General features: G+C 47.6%; 1 protein-coding gene across 2 annotated transcripts in view; it reads left to right on the top strand.

The window, feature by feature from the left end:
* Positions 1–19,834, top strand: part of LOC135911067 (phosphatidylcholine translocator ABCB4-like) — a 350,943-nt gene that overhangs the window by 89,052 nt on the left and 242,057 nt on the right. For both annotated transcript variants that reach the window (XM_065443154.1, XM_070532589.1), the window contains exons 12-13: positions 10,134–10,259; positions 14,536–14,739. In XM_065443154.1, coding sequence (XP_065299226.1) covers positions 10,134–10,259; positions 14,536–14,739 — 330 coding nt within the window. The remainder of the gene's footprint in view (positions 1–10,133; positions 10,260–14,535; positions 14,740–19,834) is intronic.

Below are 19,834 nucleotides of genomic sequence, written 5' to 3'. Positions count from 1 at the left end.
GAGCAAAAGTTAAAGAAAGATGAGTTGGCGCACTTACCTGCGCACTGCAATGCCTGTCGCTGTGCACCTCTTTTTGAGGAGATAAAGATTCTGGGCAAAAGCCATGACCAGACTGCACGTGAACTGATGGAGGCTTACCATATAAATAAGAAAGGCGAGGATTGTGTTAGCGATACCTCCATTAGGTTGTTTCAAGCGGAAATAGATTTTTTTGATAATTGGTTGCCACGCTAAGCTGATGTGCATTCTTGTTTGCCGCGATCTGCGCATGTTCCTTTTGCCTATATATGCCCACTGGCTGCTATGAATAAAACAGTTGAAAGTTACCGCCTGTGCTGTTTATGTGTTTTCTTCCTATGTCCCCGTCTTTTTTGCGGTCAATATGATTTGCAGTAAATACCAACTAGGCCAAACTGAAGTTCTTCTGCTGTTCCCAACTTGCTGGAGCCGCAACCAGCGCTTCAGCCGTGGCCCGGCTATCGTACGCTATGACAATTCCATCCTCGTCGCCAATGTTGTCTTCAAGTACGCAGTAGCCTACTTGCCAGAACACTTTATTGCCACTTCCAATACAATGGAAAAGAACCACAAGGCACCTACGTGGCTGTCTTTTATAGCTATACAGAGCTACTAATTAATAACATCACAGACAGGCATACAGGCACGTGTGTTCTATCTCAGATACAATAATTCAAGGCCTCAGTGACGTCAGAGGGCCACTACACGTTCTATCTAAGGGTTGATGACACAACAGTAATTATCTATTTTTGATACGTATTCAATTTATAGACACGTTAGTGCCGACAAAGTATGTTTGCCTCACCGAAGAACTTACCTTAAATGTTGTGCACGCCTGTAAACCTATTACAAGAATCTGTATGGTCTAAATAAAAACAAGCAATTGTGTTGACAATGTATGTCTCATCGACTCATCCCTTATTGTATGTATATTTAGTGGTTGAATGGCTGTTTTTTCATATGTAATTCTTCTCAATGTTCCGGTAGATGAAATTTTCCCTTCAGGGAAACTATTGCACCATACTCACACCCGCCGCGCGGTGTTATGGCGACTATACAGCACTTTGTCGCAGAGCATCAGACGGTAGTTGCGGCTGCCGGCCGCAGGGGCTAAGCTTCGGCAGAGGCGAAATGCAAGAACTCTAGACTGCCGAGCACTACTTCCACGTAAAAAGAAAGCCGCAGTTTCACCCGAAAGGCGAAGCATCGATTGTGATAGGAAATTATTGGGCAGTCATACGAAGTAAGGATAGTAGTTAGCTTTATCGGCCATGTAAACTTGTAAACACAGGCATACTAACTAAATTAACAAGTGTGGTGTAAGGCGCGCACAAGCCAACATAAACACATCTCACTCGATGACCGCGGAAACTCGGTGTCCTCATACTACAGCGTGGAAACGCAGAAGCAGCAGCGAACTGGTTGACCTTCGTGTAGCCGCTCGCATCAACGCGAAGTACGCCACGAAAAGACAGCGCACACTCTGCACGCGCGGCGGATAGCTTGCGACACACAGTGGCCCGGCCAGGCACGCGCAGGCCCCCGATCCGTCCTGGGGTGTTCATATAATTATAAATTATATGTTTATATATAATATATAAATGCGCCTGGGATGTTCGTGTAATTGCTTTCGCAATAAAACTTTTTCGAGCCCTGCACATGTCTCTCTCATAGCCAAACAGTTGCTTTTAAGCGGTAAGCCCCATTTTCGAGTCCATCCTGCCATCCGCTTATATTGATTGCCCTTCTGCTTCAAGTAGTCTTGTTTCGGATACTCAGCTTGACGTCTTGAAATAAAATATTTAATGGGGGTTTCAAAGTCACCGTTGATGTTGTAACGGGACTCCGGTGTCTTGAATGGGTGCCAAGCGGTACACAACACATCCAAATCCCAGCCGTTCCAAAAAACAAATCATGCCCTTGACCCACTGCATACTCTTCTCTTCCTCTTCTTTCGCTTCAATCTTTCATCGTTACCGTTACACTCGCCGCTCCCTCTCCCCTCGAGTTCCCGCAGGAGAAAGACAGCAGTTCAGTACAGGATTCACGAGGGGCGTAAAGCTTCATCTGAGTGGCAAGAGTAGGAAAAGTGTGCTTTCGATGGTTGTCATCAAGTTCGTGTATTGAGGCTAAACGAAACGTCACAGGACCCCGAGCTTCCACAGCATGGAAATGACCAGAAAACCGCGGTAAGTGTTTTTCGCAGTGCCGAGGAAAACGCAGTGCCCGTAAAACCATCACTAAATCGCCCGGTTGGAAAGAGCAAGCAGAACTTTGCTCAGAAGAGGTATTCAACTGGGCTTGGTGGTGCAGTATTGCTAGCCAAGCTCGGAGGCGAGCCTGGCACAGGGTTTTGCTGGAGTCCAATTTAGCGGGGCATTTACGCAGAAACGTGTCCAAACCAAAAATGTGTTCTTGCAGTAAGCTTGGCGCCCTCCCGTGGATCAGCTGAAATGGCATGGCGCGAGTAACTTCCTGTTGGGACCTGTTTTGAGCGAAAACCGCAGCCGCGACGTAGTCATCCCAGTCATCGTGTGTGGGACAGACGCCGGAAGAAATGGTCTTTGCGGTGCAGTTGGTGCGCTCGACCTGTTCATTTGTTTATGGATGTTGAGGGGACACTGTAGCGTGTCGTATTCCAAGTTTAGACAAACTTTTGAAGGCCCGCGACATAAATGCCATGCCACAGTCAGAAATCAGTAACTTCGGCGTGCCATGTCGGAATATCACGCACTCGTTAGTAAAGGTCATGACATAAGCGGCTGCACAATCAGGGACGGCTCGAACTTCTACCCACTTAGTCAGGTAGTCCGCGGCCACAATGAGAAATTTGTTGCCATACTTGCTGCGAGGAAACGGGAACAGGAGAGGCAAGGGCACAAGTTGTCGGTGTGTGACGACTTTACGAGCTTGACGAATTGCGCAGCGCGATACGTACAAGTAGACATCGGCGCGCATGCCAGACTACCAAAACCTTTCCTTAATGCTAGCCAGAGTTTTCTGCTGACCCAGATGGCCAGCAGAGAGGGTGTCGTGACACATGAAAAGCATGAATGGTCGCATAGCCACAGGCACCACAGATAGGTACGATTCACTTCTTGTACGTTGATAATAAAAGATGTCACCTCGAACTGTATAAGCTGATGAAAGCCTCTCGAGGCAGTGTTTAGATGTAATGGTATCAGAGAGGCACCGGCCGATGCCGCAGATTTCGGTATCTTTTGGTTGTGCAGCTCAAAGATCGAGTAGTGCAAATGTCGGCGCAGAGTAGTTATATCGACTGGGTTACATGAAAGGTAGTCGGCATCTTGGTGACAGGAACCACTACAAAGAACAACCGTGAAGCTGTAGTCTTGAAGTTTGAGTGCCCACGGGGCAAGTTTGTCATTTAGGTCTTTTTTTTTTGTTTGGAGCCAGCGCAGTGCAACGTTGTCAGTAACAAGAATAAAATGCATGCCATAGACATAAGGCAGAACTTGTCAGTGGCACAGACTACCGCGAGGCACTCCAGTTCTGAAGCGTGGCACCGACTTTTTTGTTCACTGAGGCAGTGACTGGCATAGTTCGTGACAGGAACCCTTCGGAGTCGGATTGTAGAATAACCACCCCAAAGCCAAGACCACTGGCGTCAGTGTGGATGATGCTTTCGACGTCTCTTGATAGTGTGCGAGTGTTGTTGGAGCTGTCAGGACCGCGGTAATGCCCTGGAATGTTTATTCCGGGTAGGGGCCCCAATGCCACCCCTGAGTTTTCTTCCAAAGTTCATTGAAGGATGCAGCGCGTGCGGCGAAGCCAGGAATGAAATGGTGGGAGTAGGAGCGAAGCCCAAAAAGTCTTTACTTGTTTGTTCGTTGTAGGAGGTGGAATGCTTGCTAAAATATTGTAGCTTTGAAGGGTCAGAGCTTATGTCAAGGGCACTGACAACATGACACAAGAAGGTAACTTCTGAATAGCCGAAGAAACACTTTGAAAGCATTATGTGGAGCCCACCATCATCTACAGCCCGTAAGACGAGCTGCAAACGCCGGTGGTGTTAGGAAAACGTGGAAGCGTAAACGATGATGTCATTCAAATACACCAACACCATCGACCACTTAGATTGTCCAAGGACCCGGTCCATCATACGTTGGAATGTTTTAGGTGCGTGAGAGAGCCCAAAAAGAAGGCCGTTAAAGTGGTACAGGCCGTCCGGTGTGCTAAAAGCAGTCTTCGCTCGCCGTTCTCGTCGAGCCCGACCTCCTAGCAGCGGCAGAGGAGGTCGAGTGTAGTGAGAAATCTGCCCCGTGAAGCCGATCTTGGGCGTAATCGGAAATGCTGTTTAGGTGGCGATAGTCTACGCAAAATCGCGTAATGCCGTCTTTATTTCTCACGAGAAGAACTGGGGACGACCAAGGACATACCGAGCGAGGTATGATGCCAAGCTCTAACACATCTTCCACTTGTAATTTCAGCACGTTCAGGAGCAGCAACACGACGAGGGTTGTGTCGAACCGGTGCATGAGAGCCGCTGTTGATTTTTTGACGAACAAGAGTAGTACAGCCAAGCTCGGTGGTAACGCCAAACACCTTCGAAATTTCACCAGCAATGCTTGGATATCAGGCTTCATAGATGATGTTAGGTTTGGGCCAAAATGGAATACATTCCAGTCAATGGAGTCATCGCCACTCTCTGGGAAAGCACAGCGTTGCACTGTTGTGAGGATGGAGCAGGGCTGAAGGGCGGTCGCGGACGCTAACACAGTTCCAGAGTAGGTGCAACTGGCTGTCTGATAGGTTGAACACCAGGACAGCAAACGTAGAAGAAGAGGAACACACTAAGGTGCGTGGAACGGCCAATTCATTGCCCGGTCGCGAGCACATAGTGCAGTCAACAAAGACGTCCACATCTAAGCGTGCGTCCATGCAACGAACGGGTACCCTCGCAGCAGAAAACAAGGGTATAGTTACCGTAGAGGTTGCCAGGCACAGGAAGAGAAAGTGGTGGTGGTAGGTGAACATGTTCATTTTGGGAGACCTTCGGTAGAAGCACGGTCGCTAGCGCACATACTCATGCATCGAGGGCGCGTACAGTATATGCTGTGCGATAAATGATTGCGCAACGACGAAGTGTCATTGCTCAGAAAGGAGCGAGCTCCTGCGGCGACGCGGCTGTCGAACGTAAACGCAGAGCGCTCACACGAGGACAACACTGATGTGCGACTGTGTTGGCTGCCAGGTCAAGTGCCGGATCGTGAGGGAGCAATCCCATTATGCACACGGCGTGATTAAAATCCATGCGTACAACCAGTGTTGAACACCAATTGCAGCCCAAAATTAAGGGTGCGCATAGATTTTGCACCAAAACGAATGGGGCACTGAGACTTTTTCCGAAAACAGTCACAGTTATCAAGCTTTTGCCCAGGGTTGGTAGACGAGTTCCGTCAGCTAGCCGAAGGCCGGCTGGAACGACCGATGCTGTCTCAGGTGGCAGTGAATAGGGAGCAAATTTGGTGTCGTGAAATGAAAAGATGCACGGGTGTCCACTAGGGCTTCAGCGTTTTCCGGAGCCTTACCTAGCTGGACTTGCAATGTTGGCATACCTCTAAACGGGCCCACTGAGAAAGAGACGGATTGGACGACTTACGCGGTGAAGATATCCGACGAAGGGGTACAACGCACAGGCTCGACTGTAATGGCCGATCTCGTTGCACTGATAGCAGCGCATAGTTGGAGACCGTGGACAGTATGCGTCGGAGTGACTGGCTTGGCCTGCTGACGCTAGTTGACTTGGAAAAGGGCGGGGCACTCCAATGGAGCGTCCCACTATGTGAGCTTCCGAGGCAAGAGCTAAGGCAGCGCGACCTGCAGACGGGCGGGCGAAGTGGACGAAACATTGAACGTTGAGGGCACTGATGACGTCTATCCTTCTGCTTGCCCTTCTCTTTCTCTTCTTTCACTTGCGGCGTTCTTCGTTACCCTTACAATATAGTTATAATTTCTACAATCCAGGTCCCTTCTGTAAGAAACGTACACCATGTTCTCATGTAAGCTGCAGCAGTGGCGTACTGGCTGTGTAATCATATTCATGAACCATCCAGCTAAAATGCGCACTCTTCTGCTTACTCGCTGTTATGTTCTACTTCTGTGCACAAGGTCATGGGTTCGATACAAGCCAGCAGTGGCCATATTTCGAGGGAGGTGAAGTGTAGAATTGATCCTGTGCTTTAATTGAGGCGTACACTAAAAACACCAAGTAATCAAATATATTATCGAGCCCGTGACTACGGCGTCTAGTATACAGGGTGTTCCACGTAAATTGAGCCTAACATTAAAATTTGCCGATGCCACTTAGCTGGAACGAAGCATGGTAATGTTGTTTGCCATCGCTTGGAGACAGATTATTTTTGTCATTCCTCCTAGCTATATACTTACTCTCAGCAACTAATCAACCTTTCAAATACTTTCAAATATTAGGATTAGATGAAAAGTGCAAATGAGAAAATTCTAGAGCAACATGAAAAACTCCCGATACAGCGTTCTGTTGCTCAATACGTGCAATGCATAAGTGTCTTTCGAGCTCAAAAAAGCCCGCAAATTCACGCAAATTGCCGCCCGACTTGCCGCTCGGGGCACATTGCGCGTATTCGTAGGCTTCTGAGCATCTCCACGTGACGGAAAACAACATTACTTTGGTTCTGTCCAGCTACGTGACATTAGCATATTTTTTATGTTTGGCTGAAGTTACGTGGGATACCCTGTGAAGTCGCAACGTTGCTTTGTGGCGTTGAATCCAATGAATCAACGTTCTATTCTAAAAACGTTCTCTTCTCGGTTGCAGGACGCAACATCGAGAAAACAACCAACTGCTTCGTTGGTTCTATAGGTCGATTCGAACACACAGCGAACAGTTCACGTGCTCTGGTCATCGAGTATAAAAATAATGTCTTTTTTTTTATACTAAAGCCACAGTAACCTGACAGCAATGAAGCGGTTCATACAAACGTCTATACGTGACGTTTCGTATCGGAGTGGGTGTGCTGTTTTTATTCTTGGCAGCGGAAAAGTGAAAGCCATTAAAATAATTATTTAGCTTAATTACAACCGCAACACTGCCTTAGCAGAAAAATGTAGTTTTTTCTGCAACCTTGGCCCTATTTCGGCAAAACCTTATATGTGATTTTGACGTCCCTGGGTTACAACCCACAAGCTCCCAGCCGGCAACCATGCGAGATCACAGATGAGGCGCGGGCCACATTTACGTGGACCCCATCGCGAAGAACCTGCACCCAGAGTACAACCAAGAACGGCGGCAGGCGCAGGCCAAGGCCTTCACCGAATAACACGCCCAAGACCCGCACGCCCGGTACGTGGACGCCGCAGAATACAAGCGGGAAGGTTTCACGGCAATGGTCGTTGCGGCGGCTACCGGTACCAAGACAACGGCAGCGAGCGTGCGGTGCACGAACGCCACAGACGCTGAAGAGGTTGCCATCGCTCTGGCGATCACCGAGGCCGAGTGTCGCAACGTGCTCAGCGACTCGAGGAATGCCGTGCGCAACTTTGCCAAGGAGCGAATATGCGCGCCGGCGGCCGCCATCATCGGCAAGCTCCAACTTCAAGACCGCGGCAGCACCGTCCGTATCAAGTGGTTCCCGGCGCACGCCGGCGAGTGTGCATCCTCACCGAACCACAACGAGATGGCCCATTCGGCGGCGCGAGCGCTTAGCTTCCGCGCCCCCGAGAGTGACCGTTCCGTGTGGTGGTTCGAACCCAAGGACAGATTGACTAGTTATGCCGAAGTAACCAAGTGTTGCCGCTTAGCTCGACGGACAATGCCGCCTCCCCATCCGGCACTCAGTCGGGAGGAGGCCGTAATCCTAAGGCAAATACAGACCGCGTCACTCCTCGCCCCCGCAATGCTGCACGTGCTTCACCCAGAGCTCTATCCGAGTGGGCTGTGTGGTGTTTGTGCAGCGGGTCCGGCGGACCAATGGCACATCATGTGGGACTGGGCCAGATTCCCGAAGGCAGCTACCTCCAGGACTTACCCGCCCGAACTTCAAGGTGCACTGCAGTCTCCAGACAAGGAGTCACAACTATGGGCCATCCAGCAGGTCCGGGGTGCGCTCGAAAAGCACAAGCCTCATGACACACTACAAACTGGCCCAACTGGGCTAGTGCAGAGTAGGGTATAACCCCGGGTCGGACGCTTGGCCAGCGTCACGACGCGTTAAACCGTCGTTTGCCGGCACTTTACTAAAGTTATCCCTATCCTGTCTTTAGCCTGTAATGAAAGCTACTCTGAGTTTTATCACTCACCAGTACGTCCGGCCACGGAGCAATGATTGCACGTTGGTATTTTCTCCTGCAGCACGGTCATAAATGACACGTCTTCACAATGAGAAGAAAGGGGGTTAACCGAGGGGCCCGATATTTATTAATCATATCATGAGAAGCCAAGAAAAAAAGACATTAGTAGGATCTTGATAAGGGCTAGTTGGTTCATATTCAAAACTGAGGTTAAACATTTGTTTCCTCATGTCCTCGTTTTATTCGCGCTGTTTACCCTCAGTTCTAAAGAAAGACACCAAAGACAACTTAGGGAGAATTACTTGTGCTTACTAATCGAATTAAAGAAATGATAAATTAATAGCAACGAAAGTGAATGAAAAAAACTTACCGCAAATGGGAAACAATCCCACGTCTTCGCATTACGCGTGCGATGCTCCTTAATTTGTGATTTTAATCAATTTATCATTTCTTTAAATCAATTTGATAAGTACAAGTAATTTCCCTTATGTTGTCCTTGGCGCCTTTGTTTCTTGGCTTCTCATGATGCGTCTTCACAATGTCACACGCAACAGCGGTTTACCTATGTGGCAGATTATTATGCACGCGTTTGGGAATCACGTTTTACACATGTGTGCAAGAACGAAATAATTATATTTAGTACCCTTTTACACACGGTGTTAAACACTCACCTAAGGGACCGTGTGTTATTGGTTACATGTGACGTACTTAAGTACTGCAAAAACAAAGGCTCTTCGCACAAGACTGCGCTTATAAGGCTTAACACAGCAGGTTAAACAGCATAATCACTCTGCTGCAGGAGAAACTGATGCGTAGATTGTGTTCAGGCTTCTCTTAGACACTCGTGTCTGAATAATAGTTTGCCATAAAAAAGAAACACCTCAAACATACGGTTCATCATGTTAATCGAAATTTCAATCTGCAGTAATTTTCGCGACCTTACACAGTGATCCGTTAAATCCAGAGCATCATACTTTTGCAGAGTGATAAATTGTTCTGTGATAAATGATATGATAATAAATGATAAATGATGATAAATTGTCTGTACCCGTGAAACTCGTGCCTACGAAATTCGTAGCAAACTGTACGTGCGATTATTTATGAATCATCGCTTCAAATTAATGCACGTTGTCCAACTTGCACTAGCAATGCGCAGATACCGGTGAAACATCTCTGTCGTTTTCAGCGCTGTATTCAAGCTCGTAGTGGATGATTAACGGCGGTTAACCTTGTAATAATTGAAAATAAGTTACGGTTGAGTCAAAATCTTGAATCCTTAACTTTCCCTCCTTTCTTTTGTGCTTAGTAAGGCGTACGACCCACATTAGCGAGCTTTAGAAATAGAGATGAAACAGTGCAAACACCGAACATGACTTGGCCATGAAGGCAAAATTTTGCAGAGTTAGACATACGACACATAGCTGCAGACAAAAGGCTTCATAAATTAATGCAAGTAATGCATATCACTTTTTATAACAAATAAAGAGCGCTCATGTTTGATAGTTTTAGCACGCACAAACCATCAGTTTTGCAATTGCAGAGCTATGCATTAAGCAGGGATCCTATTTTGTCGTTCGATTGGACTCGTGCCAGCGCCGTTAAAATAGTGCTGTGGACAAGGCTTTCTAACGGATGTTCCAACATCAACGTGTTTTGATTCCTCACAAAACGTCACGTCCCACTTGGAAATTCTGTTCTTCAAGCACATCTTTTCCTTAAGCTTTCCTTTATAGCACAATGCGTTACTCCTTATGTAAAACACCTTAATTTTGGTCTTTGCTGCATCGAAAAAGTATTCAATAAATATTCTGCTTATATCATCGCAGGCGCTCCAGAACTTCTCGATGTCCATTGATCCCGGAGAGACGGTCGCTGTCATTGGCAGAAAGAGGTGTGGCAAAAGTACCATTGTCAACCTTCTGCAGAGGTTCTACGATGTCACTGAGGGACAGGTGATGGAAGCTACATGTTACCCAGCTAATGTACCCGCATGTACGATCAAAAAGATTGCAGTAGACCGGTCAATGAAAAAAAAAAATAAATGACATAGGGATGTCTAATATCATGCTACGAACTAGCTCACGTTTGTGCTTTTCTAAATTCATCAAAGAGAAAGCGCTTACCAGTATTAAAATGTCGAATGTATCATATCTGCTACGCTGAGTATGATAGTTAAACATTTAAGCACAGGATACTTAACGTCTCATAGGTTATGAAAGGAGAAGAGCGCGTTGTGTTACTTCTGAAGTATTTTTTGTCAAAACATTGTCTAAATGCTACGATTAGGAATAGATCTATTCAGTTTCATGGGGCAACGGCATCCATCTCTTACTGGACCAGTTCGTGGATGAAACGCCTTGTGTGAGCGTTTGAAATAAGCCTCACATGCTATCCTGAAAGCCAACTGATCAATGAAAGCCATCATGGTGCGGATCTTCATAAGCCAGGCTCACCGGGTGCTGCTTCTGGTGAAGCCTCTCATGCCGAAGTCACAAGTCTGACAAGCCTATGAGTTTAGCAGCGCCAGCGTGCACACACAGGACGTGACCGCCTTGCATCACTCACATCGCGCACTGGTCAGCTGTGAGAGATTTTATGGGAAATCGATTTCCATAATTGATCTCATTACATTTTATTTGGCAACTTTTTTGGGAAAAGACTGCTAATCATCCATGGGCAAAAATTACGACAAAGTTTCGTGCGCGATTTTGTAATTATGATAGCGCTAAGGTATCTGCTAAGGCGCATGGGTGCAGTCGCCTCTTTCCAAAGATCACCACGAGTCTGTGTTCAGTTCATTGAACGTTCGTCTGCATAATTATTATGAATCTGGGGAGCCGGTACGAGGAAAATGAGCTGTGGCTGTGTAAGATCAAAAGTCATTGAATGAGAAACAAATTGTTACAGATTGAAGCTAATATCTGATCAGAATTTGTGTATGGCGTTGTGCTCTGGCTTTGTAAAAAGTGTTAAAAAAGTTCGTTACTGCGACAGGAAACTTACCCATCTTCGGAAGTTACACTGCCTGTTATAAAGAAATAGCAAAGCAGATTTTCTTGTTGACGGGTTTTATTCGAATAGCAACTACGTGGACCCTCCAGGCGAATTTCTGCCATCGCCGTCATGTTCCGCATAAATTCCAAGCGCAACATCATCACCGCGTGCCATATGCTGTATGTCGAGTGAAAGCTTGCGAGCGTCAGTTGACGATCGCGGCTCAAATCTCCCGCGCACACGGGGGGAACGCGGGGAAGAAACGCGCCTAAAACCCCTTAAACTTCGTAAAGTAGTACCACGCTTTTAAGAATGCCGCCCCCTCCTCGCGTGCCCTGGCCGAGGCCGACGCCTCGTCGCTGTTGGCCTAATAACATCACGTGGGCCATCCCGCCGTCAATCAGCGCCATTTCTACTCGAGAAGCGTCTACGGAGTGGCGAGGAGCGAATGTTGGCGCCGTTCACGGAAGAAGGAAACTCAGGAGAGGCCCTGACGTCACTCTTTGTGAAGCTAAAGTGAAACCGGAAGTTGGAGTTGCTCATGGCGCTGCTCCGCCTATCTGGCCAGCTCTCCTCTCTTGTTTACATTTCACGCGAAACACGCCACGCTGCGCGCAACCGGGCTGCTCGGATGCGCGCGCTCCGAAGCAATACTAAACAATCGTGAGCACGTTAGCATGATTCCGCCGAAGAGGGCAAAATTTCCCGCGGATATTCCTTCGTCCATTGCCATTGCCGTGGCGCGGTACATTGCGTACAGCGTTGGATGCGCGTTCATTTAATTCCTTCTGTCCCACCTGGCCACAGCAACATCCGGTAGAGCACGGTCCAGATAGCGCAGCGCAACAAAAAACGGAGACCAACGCGAACCTGCCCGCACGGCGCCTTTGCCACGGTATGAAACCTACGGAGCAACCCGTGTGAGCCCACAGAACAATAACAAAGCCGCCATTGTGACCCGAAAGGCGTGGCGACAGCAGCAAAGAAATCAAAAAACAGCAAAAAAAGGAGAACCTACTACGTCATTTCCTCTACACTTTTCTCCTAGCGCGCGGAGGGGGTAGGGCCTCTCCTCAGTTTCCTTGCTCCATGGCGTCGTTGCTACGCTCGAGCAGTGTAGGCGGCGCCACGGTCGAGGAGGGAGCGTGAAAGAGAGGAGAAACGAAGAGGAGTGAAGGCGGAGGAGGAGAGTGTCACTACTTTACGAAGTTTAAGGGGTTTTAAGCGCGCCGTCTTCCGTCGCGCGCGAGGCACCAGAGGGAAGGGAGAGACGGGCGGAGGGATTCTACTGCATCGGTTGCTACGTACGGCGCGGCGCGCTACCTTAAAGGCGACTGCGACGTGGACAAAGTGCGCGGTCGCGCGGGCCTCATCTTCAAAGCGATCTGCTATGTGGACAAAGTGCGCCGAGTGCTGGTAACTTCGTATGCGCTGTGCTTTCGACTCTTAATTCGCGCTGAAGCGAGACGCAGCACGAAGGTTGATTCGCTCACTGCTGCTGCCGCGCTTTCTCACTGCAGCGTTTTGACAGCGAGTTTCCGCGATCATCGAGTGAGATGTGTTTGCTTGCCTGTGCGCGTGTGACGCTGTGCTTGTAATTTAGTTAGTAAACGAATGTTTACAAGTTTTTAAAGTTTATAAACTACTATCGTTCGTATAACTGTCTATTAATTTCCTACAACAATCGATGCTTGCCTTTCAACCGAAACTGCGACCTTTCTTGAAATTAAGACTACCATTTCCAGCGCAGCAAATGGCCTCTATTGTCACTTTTTTCTCCCAAAACAACACCCTGGCAACAAGCACGAGCAACTGATTTACACTCGTGATCTAAAGTTTTGTTGCCAGGATGACGAGAAAAACGTTTTTCTAACCAGTCAGAACAGTTATCCATTACACCTTAATGACTAAATGACTGGTATTGCGTATGGACTCCCCTACGTGCCACCTTGTGAAAAAATGAAGTCATAGCGTGAAGTTCCGAATGCTTCATCCTGCAATAACGGTTGCGTATGGACTCCCCTACGTGCCACCTTGTGAAAAAATGAAGTCATAGCGTGAAGTTCCGAATGCTTCATCCTGCAATAACGGTGTTCAAACAATGTCCAAATGCCGTGTCACTTTTTGACTTACATGAATGACTTGACTGAGTGGAGAGCAGAATACCTGCTGTCACGGCTAATTTTGCGCACTGAGTAAGCAAGTGGCATGCTCAAGTTAGTGTAAATAATAATAGTTTCTGTAAATGGCTTGTAGCTATCTTAGTTCAGCACAATGCGCTGGCGGGCTAGTTGGTGCGAATTCATGAATACGTTGTTTAGCGCAAAACAACAGAACTTCTGAACGAACTTCTGAAGCGCCTTGTCCTGTCGTCTTTCTTGTGTTTGTTGTTTTGCGCTAAACAAAGTATTCGTGTCTCTAACTTAGCTTTGCGCTTGGTAAATGTACCACATCGCCTTTCGCCTACGTTTTATTTCATGAACAATGGAGAACTTAGCTGAGTAAAAATTTTTCGCCAGGATAGCTTATGGAAACTTTTCGGTGCTATAATACGAACTATATTTATTTGCATTGCCACACGAAATACCAAGATCATTTACGACATTTCTGTGTGGTATAATGGTACTTATAAGCGCCAATCAGAATTGAAGCTGGGTTTGTTAGGTGAATTAAATGCTTGTTTCACTGTTAGCGCTAACGCAAAATTGTCTATAGGAGCTTACATACCTATGGGAACCAATTGCACATACATGGGAAGAACTACTTGACCATAATGGAAATATTATTAAAAACTTCCGAAAGCTTTCATAGCTTAGCGTCAAGCTCGCTCTCATTGCAAATTCTGGTGTCACATTCAAAACAAATGCTTCAAATCTGGAATCAACCTGGATGCAAACAGAGCCTAGGCGGAACCCTTGTGCGAAGAACTTGCTTACTTCACATGAAAAATGAACCCGCCACAAGGTAGTATTCACGCTCGTAATAATTTGAAACAAACCAAACGTAGCTGAATTCGGTTTCCTCCTTATTTCCCGGTAATCGCCTAGCAGACCTGGCAAAGATGATCGCTGTAAATGCTGCTAGAGCCAAAGGTGTCTGAGCCTTATTACGAAGAAAAATTATCCTCTCACTGTTTTCCACCAAAACTGCGAGGGTGGGCGCTTTTATTAAAAAGGCTGATTTCCGTTTCGGGTCTCGCCGAACGTGCCTACAATTGCGCACGCGTGTACACAGATCCTGGTGGACCAGAAGGATCTGCGCGCGTACAACATCGGCTGGCTGCGCGGCCAGATGGGCGTTGTGGGCGAACGGCCCGTGCTGTTCGACGCCACGGTGTCGGAGAACATCCGACTCGGCCTGGGCACGGCCTCGCAGCACGACATCGAACAAGCGGCCATCGCCGCCAACGCGCACCACTTCGTGCTCAAGCTGCCCAAGGTGAACGGCTCGCCTGCGCCTCGAGAAGCGCCCAGTGCCATGTGTCCTTCTGAGATTGCGGCTGGCGAAGTATTGCAAAGCCTTAGACAGACGTAAAGCATCCAGGCGTGGTGTATTTGGCCGATCATTCTTGTGCATATCATTACCTACGCGAGATTTCGCAAATACTGGACGCGTTTATGCATAGGGCGTGCGTGAGCGGTGCCGAGTCACACTAAATCTCGCGAAAATGCCGGTATTCAAAAAATCTTTGAGAATACTCCCCCCGCTGACTTGTATAAAGCCCAACAGAGGCTTGTGGAATCGTGTATTTACGAGTCTAGTGAAAATCGCCGTGTCTAGCCAAGTCTGAACAATCGGCTGCTTTACCATCGTGAGTCGCGATTTTCTGTGTCGAGACAAGAAAGCAGCTACAGTGATCACTTCCCCCAATGCAATGATAATCACCATCATCAGCTTGGCTACGCCGACTGGAGGGCAAAGGCCTCTCACATACTTCTCCAACTACCCCGGCCATGTGCTAATTGTGGTCATGTTGTCGCTGCAAACTTCTTCATCTCATCCGCCCACCTAACTTTCTGCCGTCCCCTGCAACGCTTCCCTTTTATTGGAATCCCTTCCGTAATACTTAATGGCCATCGCTTATCTTCCCTCCTCAATACATGTCCTGCCCATGCCCGTTTCTTTTTTCTTGATTCCAACTCAGATGTCATTAACTCGTGTTTGTTCCCTCACCCAGCTCCCTTCCTTCCCCCCCCCCTTAACATTGCACCCATCATTCTTCTTTCCATAGCTCGTTGCGTCGTCCTCAGTTTAAGTAGAACCCTTTTCGTAAGCATTCAGGTTTCTGCCCCGTGGGTGAGTACTCGTAAGACGCAGCTGTTATACACTTTTCTTTTGAGGGATAATGGCAACCTGCTGTTCATGATCTGAGAATGCCTGTCAAACGCACCCCAGCCTATTCTTCTTGTTTTGAATATTTCAGTCTCTAGATCCGGATCCGTGAGCGCTATCTGCACCAAGTAGATCTATTCCCTTACCACTTCCAGTGGCCCGCTACCTATCGTGAATTGCTGGGGTGGTATTCTATAAGAGTCCACCTAATGAGCAGCCCATTAGGTGGACTCTTACAGAATACCCCCCCCCCCCCGCTGTTCTCTTCCGAGACTGTTAAACATTACTTTAGTTTTCTGCAGATTAATTTTTAGACCCACCCTTCTGCTTTGCATGTCCAGGTCAGTGAGCATGCATTGCAATTGGTCCCCTGAGTTGCTAAGCAAGGCAATATCATCAGCGAATCGCAAGTTACTAATGTATTCTCCATTAACTCTTATCCCCAATTCTTCCTAATCCAGGTCCCGATTCAATAAGGAGTACTATGTGCTTATTTATCAATGTGACCATAATTAACACTCGACGCGCGTTTTCACCGTCGTTGGTGGCCCCCCCGTCATGCCGTTACGGCATCAAGCGCACGCGCAACTCGCGCGTTCGAGGTTTGGCGTTCAGAGACGCACGTTGGCGTTTGGCTGCAAAAGCGGCGTAGCCAAGTGGGCGCGCTGTCACGCTTCGCACAATCGGCCCTGCCGAAGCCAGAGAATGGCTATCACTCCAGGCACGCTCGTTGTGCCTACAGATATCGGTGTTCACGCTGTGAAGCTTTGTGCGTACCACACCGTGGTATGGTCAGAGTGATCAGTGCGCGATCAGCCTAATCTTTTCAGTGGGCGCCGGCAGACGCTCACGGTGTTTGTCGTTGGTTTTAAAGGGACACTAAAGTGAAACAATAAATCAGTTTAGACTAATAAAGTATTTGAGAACCTTGCAGGCAATAATTTCAAAATAATAGTTTGATTATTAGATGAAAAAATGAAGGTGGAAGTATCAGTATTTGAATTTGGCGCCGGAACCTCGACGCCGGTACGTCAGTGTGACGTCAGGGATTTCAAAGTATGTTTTTGCATTTGGGCCGCGTTGGCTCAGTAAAGCTTCCCGAAACTTCCCATGTTTATTATTTAGTTCTTTTAGAGCACAATGTAGTCAATATGTACCGCTATATGATTAAGTGGGCCCTAGAAGATGCCATCAAAATCCATGACGTCACAGCCACCAGGTACGGGAACTTCAAGGAGGCGTCGCCACCCGTCGTTCGTTCTTGCGCTTTTTCTGGCTTACCAAGAGTCTTATCATAGTAAGAGTGGTGTTTTTGGCGTCGTAGGAAAGTAATTTACTGATGCAGAAGAAATCATTTTTCTCTTTAGTGTTCCTCTAACAACCGAGTAGCGACGCCGGTAACGCCACTGCCGGTGCTGCTCGTAACGCCGGCGTTGCGACAAGCTCGGTATCTGCCAGGGCGCTGCGTCGGCTGCCACGTAGCAGTCAACGTTCTTAGACATACTTCAGTTTCGCAGCTCCGCTCGGGAGATGGCCGAAGTGGTGGTCACGCGAACTAGCGGCGCTGCGATCGCGTCTTTCGTCACTTTTTGTTTCGTTTCTGATAGAAGTTGCGTCATTTCTGGTAGTTTCTGTTTTATATTTTGAGAAGTAGTTATTTCACAGTTCTTAATTTTGAACCTCTTTGTGAAATATTGTGATCTGAGCTATGTATTGTAAGTGCGTTTCTGGTAAGGAACTTGAAACTTGACTTCTGCTTTCACTTCTGGTTTCATATTTGTTGCGCTGCACCGTCAGTCGCTATCCTTCTCCGTTTTGTAGGTGTTGTGTGATGTGTCGCGATTTGCTCTCTTGAAAAGCTTCTTGAAGAAGCGTTTCCGCATTTCATGACAGCAAGAAGTTCCCTATGCCGTGCTGTTTTGCCCCCGGCTGCACGAGCGGCCTTAGACACGATGCCGCTGGTCACCATTTTTTCGCACCGCCGCAAGACGCTGGAGAGTTTAAAAGTTGGGAGCGCATGCTACACCGAAAAGACAAACACCTCACAAACAAATCAAAAGTGTGTGAACGCCACTTTGAGGACGACGACATTTTGAAATACTACAAGCATGTTGTGGGTAACAAAGAAATAATGATTCCTCGCGGGAAATGGATGCTTGCTCCCGGCGCACTTCCTCGGCTCTTTCCTGGGCTGCCTGAGCACATCTCAAAGCCAAAAAATGTGAAGCGAAAGCGACGTCCACCAAAAGAACGAGCGCAAGTGCCGGCAACTACATCGGGCGAAGCTTGTAGTGACAGCGCTTCAACTTCAAACCTGCTATTGGGCTTGGAAGAAGGAACTTCAGAAATATGCGCTACACACTTTGCGCTCAACGATCTCACGTACGTGACACTGCCTTCTGCGCTCTGGAAGTTCGAAATTGTTGAGGACGACGCAACACAGAAGCGATGTGGAGTATTTTATATGAGGCAACTGGTAGCCGGGCATGTGCGAGTAATGAAAACTGTTAATTGTGCTTGAAGAGGATGGTACTTAAACGGCTACAGCAAAATTCACAAGAGGCTATTTCGAGCTGCGACTAGCATTGCAAGTGTGGAAAGAATCCTGAGAGAAGCAGAGAGCTTGAACATGTGTGCGGGCGTGAAAGCAGCCCAGCGTGACACGGCGACATCAGATAATATGCATCACAAGCAGTGCAATGTACTTACAAAGCAACTAGTCTGCGCGCGTTGTCTTCGTCTACAGAGGAAACTTCGACTGAGCATTAAGGCTCCGAGCGCAACGCTCAAGCGATATCAGAAACTACGCAATGTGAAGAAGAGGCTGCTTAGGGCGGCTGCTGCGCATCAAAAGCAAAAGAAGGAAATTTTGGCTCTGAAGAAAAGGCTTTCTGAAATGCCCGATAACAGAATCGAGGAAGCGTTGGCCGAACTTCCGCCTTTGCAGCGACTTGCATTTATGACATCGTTTAAAAAGTTAACAGTTGAAAGCAAAGTCTCCGTGTGGCGCGCGGTACAATGCGGACTGGCTTCTGAATTGTTTAATGCTGAGGATAGCGAGCCCTCGAGCATATAAGCTTCTGTCTGACATGAAGATGCTGCCCTTGCCCTCCCTGAGCCGTCTCACACAAATACTGAAAGGAATACCATGCTTCAATCCTCTCTGTATAGAAGCTATTGGAAAACAGCTGGGCAACAGAGCAGATGGGAAGAAATTCGGCACACTGATTTTGGATGAAATTAAGTTACGCCAGGAGTACGATTTCAACAAGTCAACCTTCAAACTTGATGGTTTTGTGGACTACGGCGGTATTTCAAATGAAGGAACTGACCAACTTGCAGATCATGCGCTCGTACGTGCTGATGTTCGTACCACTTCTGGAGAGCTGGGTGCAACCGATTGCCACCTTTGCCACGAAAGGTGCTGCGCCTGGCAAGATTTTAGCAGAGCTGGTGTTGCAAGCAGTAATGCAATTGCATAAACATGGTGCTATGGTGAACGCCGTAGTCAGTGACGGGGCTGGGAACAATCGCTCGATGTGGCAGCAGATGGGAATCAGCGGCAGCGTAACCTCACCTTCTCACAAGATTCCACATCCATGCCTGCCTGAGAGCGCGTACCTTTATTTCCTGTGTGATGTGCGACATGCACTGAAGTGTGTACGCAACCATTTGCTCAAGCACAAATATGGACAGGTGAGCTAGCGTAGTTTATTTCATATATAACCTGTGCTGATTGGCGTCGATAACTCGCTGACAGAGCAGGTGCAAGCAGCCAGAAAGAGGGCAAAATTGCTTTGAGCAAAAGTAGCTCAAAATTACTTTTTTGTGCACAAAGTAAATAAAAAGTGTCACTGTGGAAAATGAATTAAGCTTTGACATAAATATGTTCATAGTATTTAACTTCATCCTTGTCACTGCTCACAGATCACTTCCAACTCATTTGCACGTCCCATAATATCCGCGGACAACTATAAAAAATACATGTGTCAATTAAATTTATTAGGCGAAGCGTTGACGGGGGTGGATCAATTCACCACAGCGTTGTCTCAACTGCTGGGCGTGATGCGTTAATGTCCCTACGTCTCCACAGGCGCTCGCCGTCTTCAATGAATACACATCTTAAGAATAAGCAGCAAAAAACAAAGCCCCCGCTGAAGGGAGCACCGTGGCGCTTTTATAGGGAAAAAGTTGGTTGAAA

The sequence above is a fragment of the Dermacentor albipictus genome, chromosome 1, assembly GCF_038994185.2.
Source record: "Dermacentor albipictus isolate Rhodes 1998 colony chromosome 1, USDA_Dalb.pri_finalv2, whole genome shotgun sequence".
Lineage (NCBI taxonomy): Eukaryota > Metazoa > Arthropoda > Arachnida > Ixodida > Ixodidae > Dermacentor > Dermacentor albipictus.
This window is presented reverse-complemented; position numbering and strand designations above follow the sequence as displayed.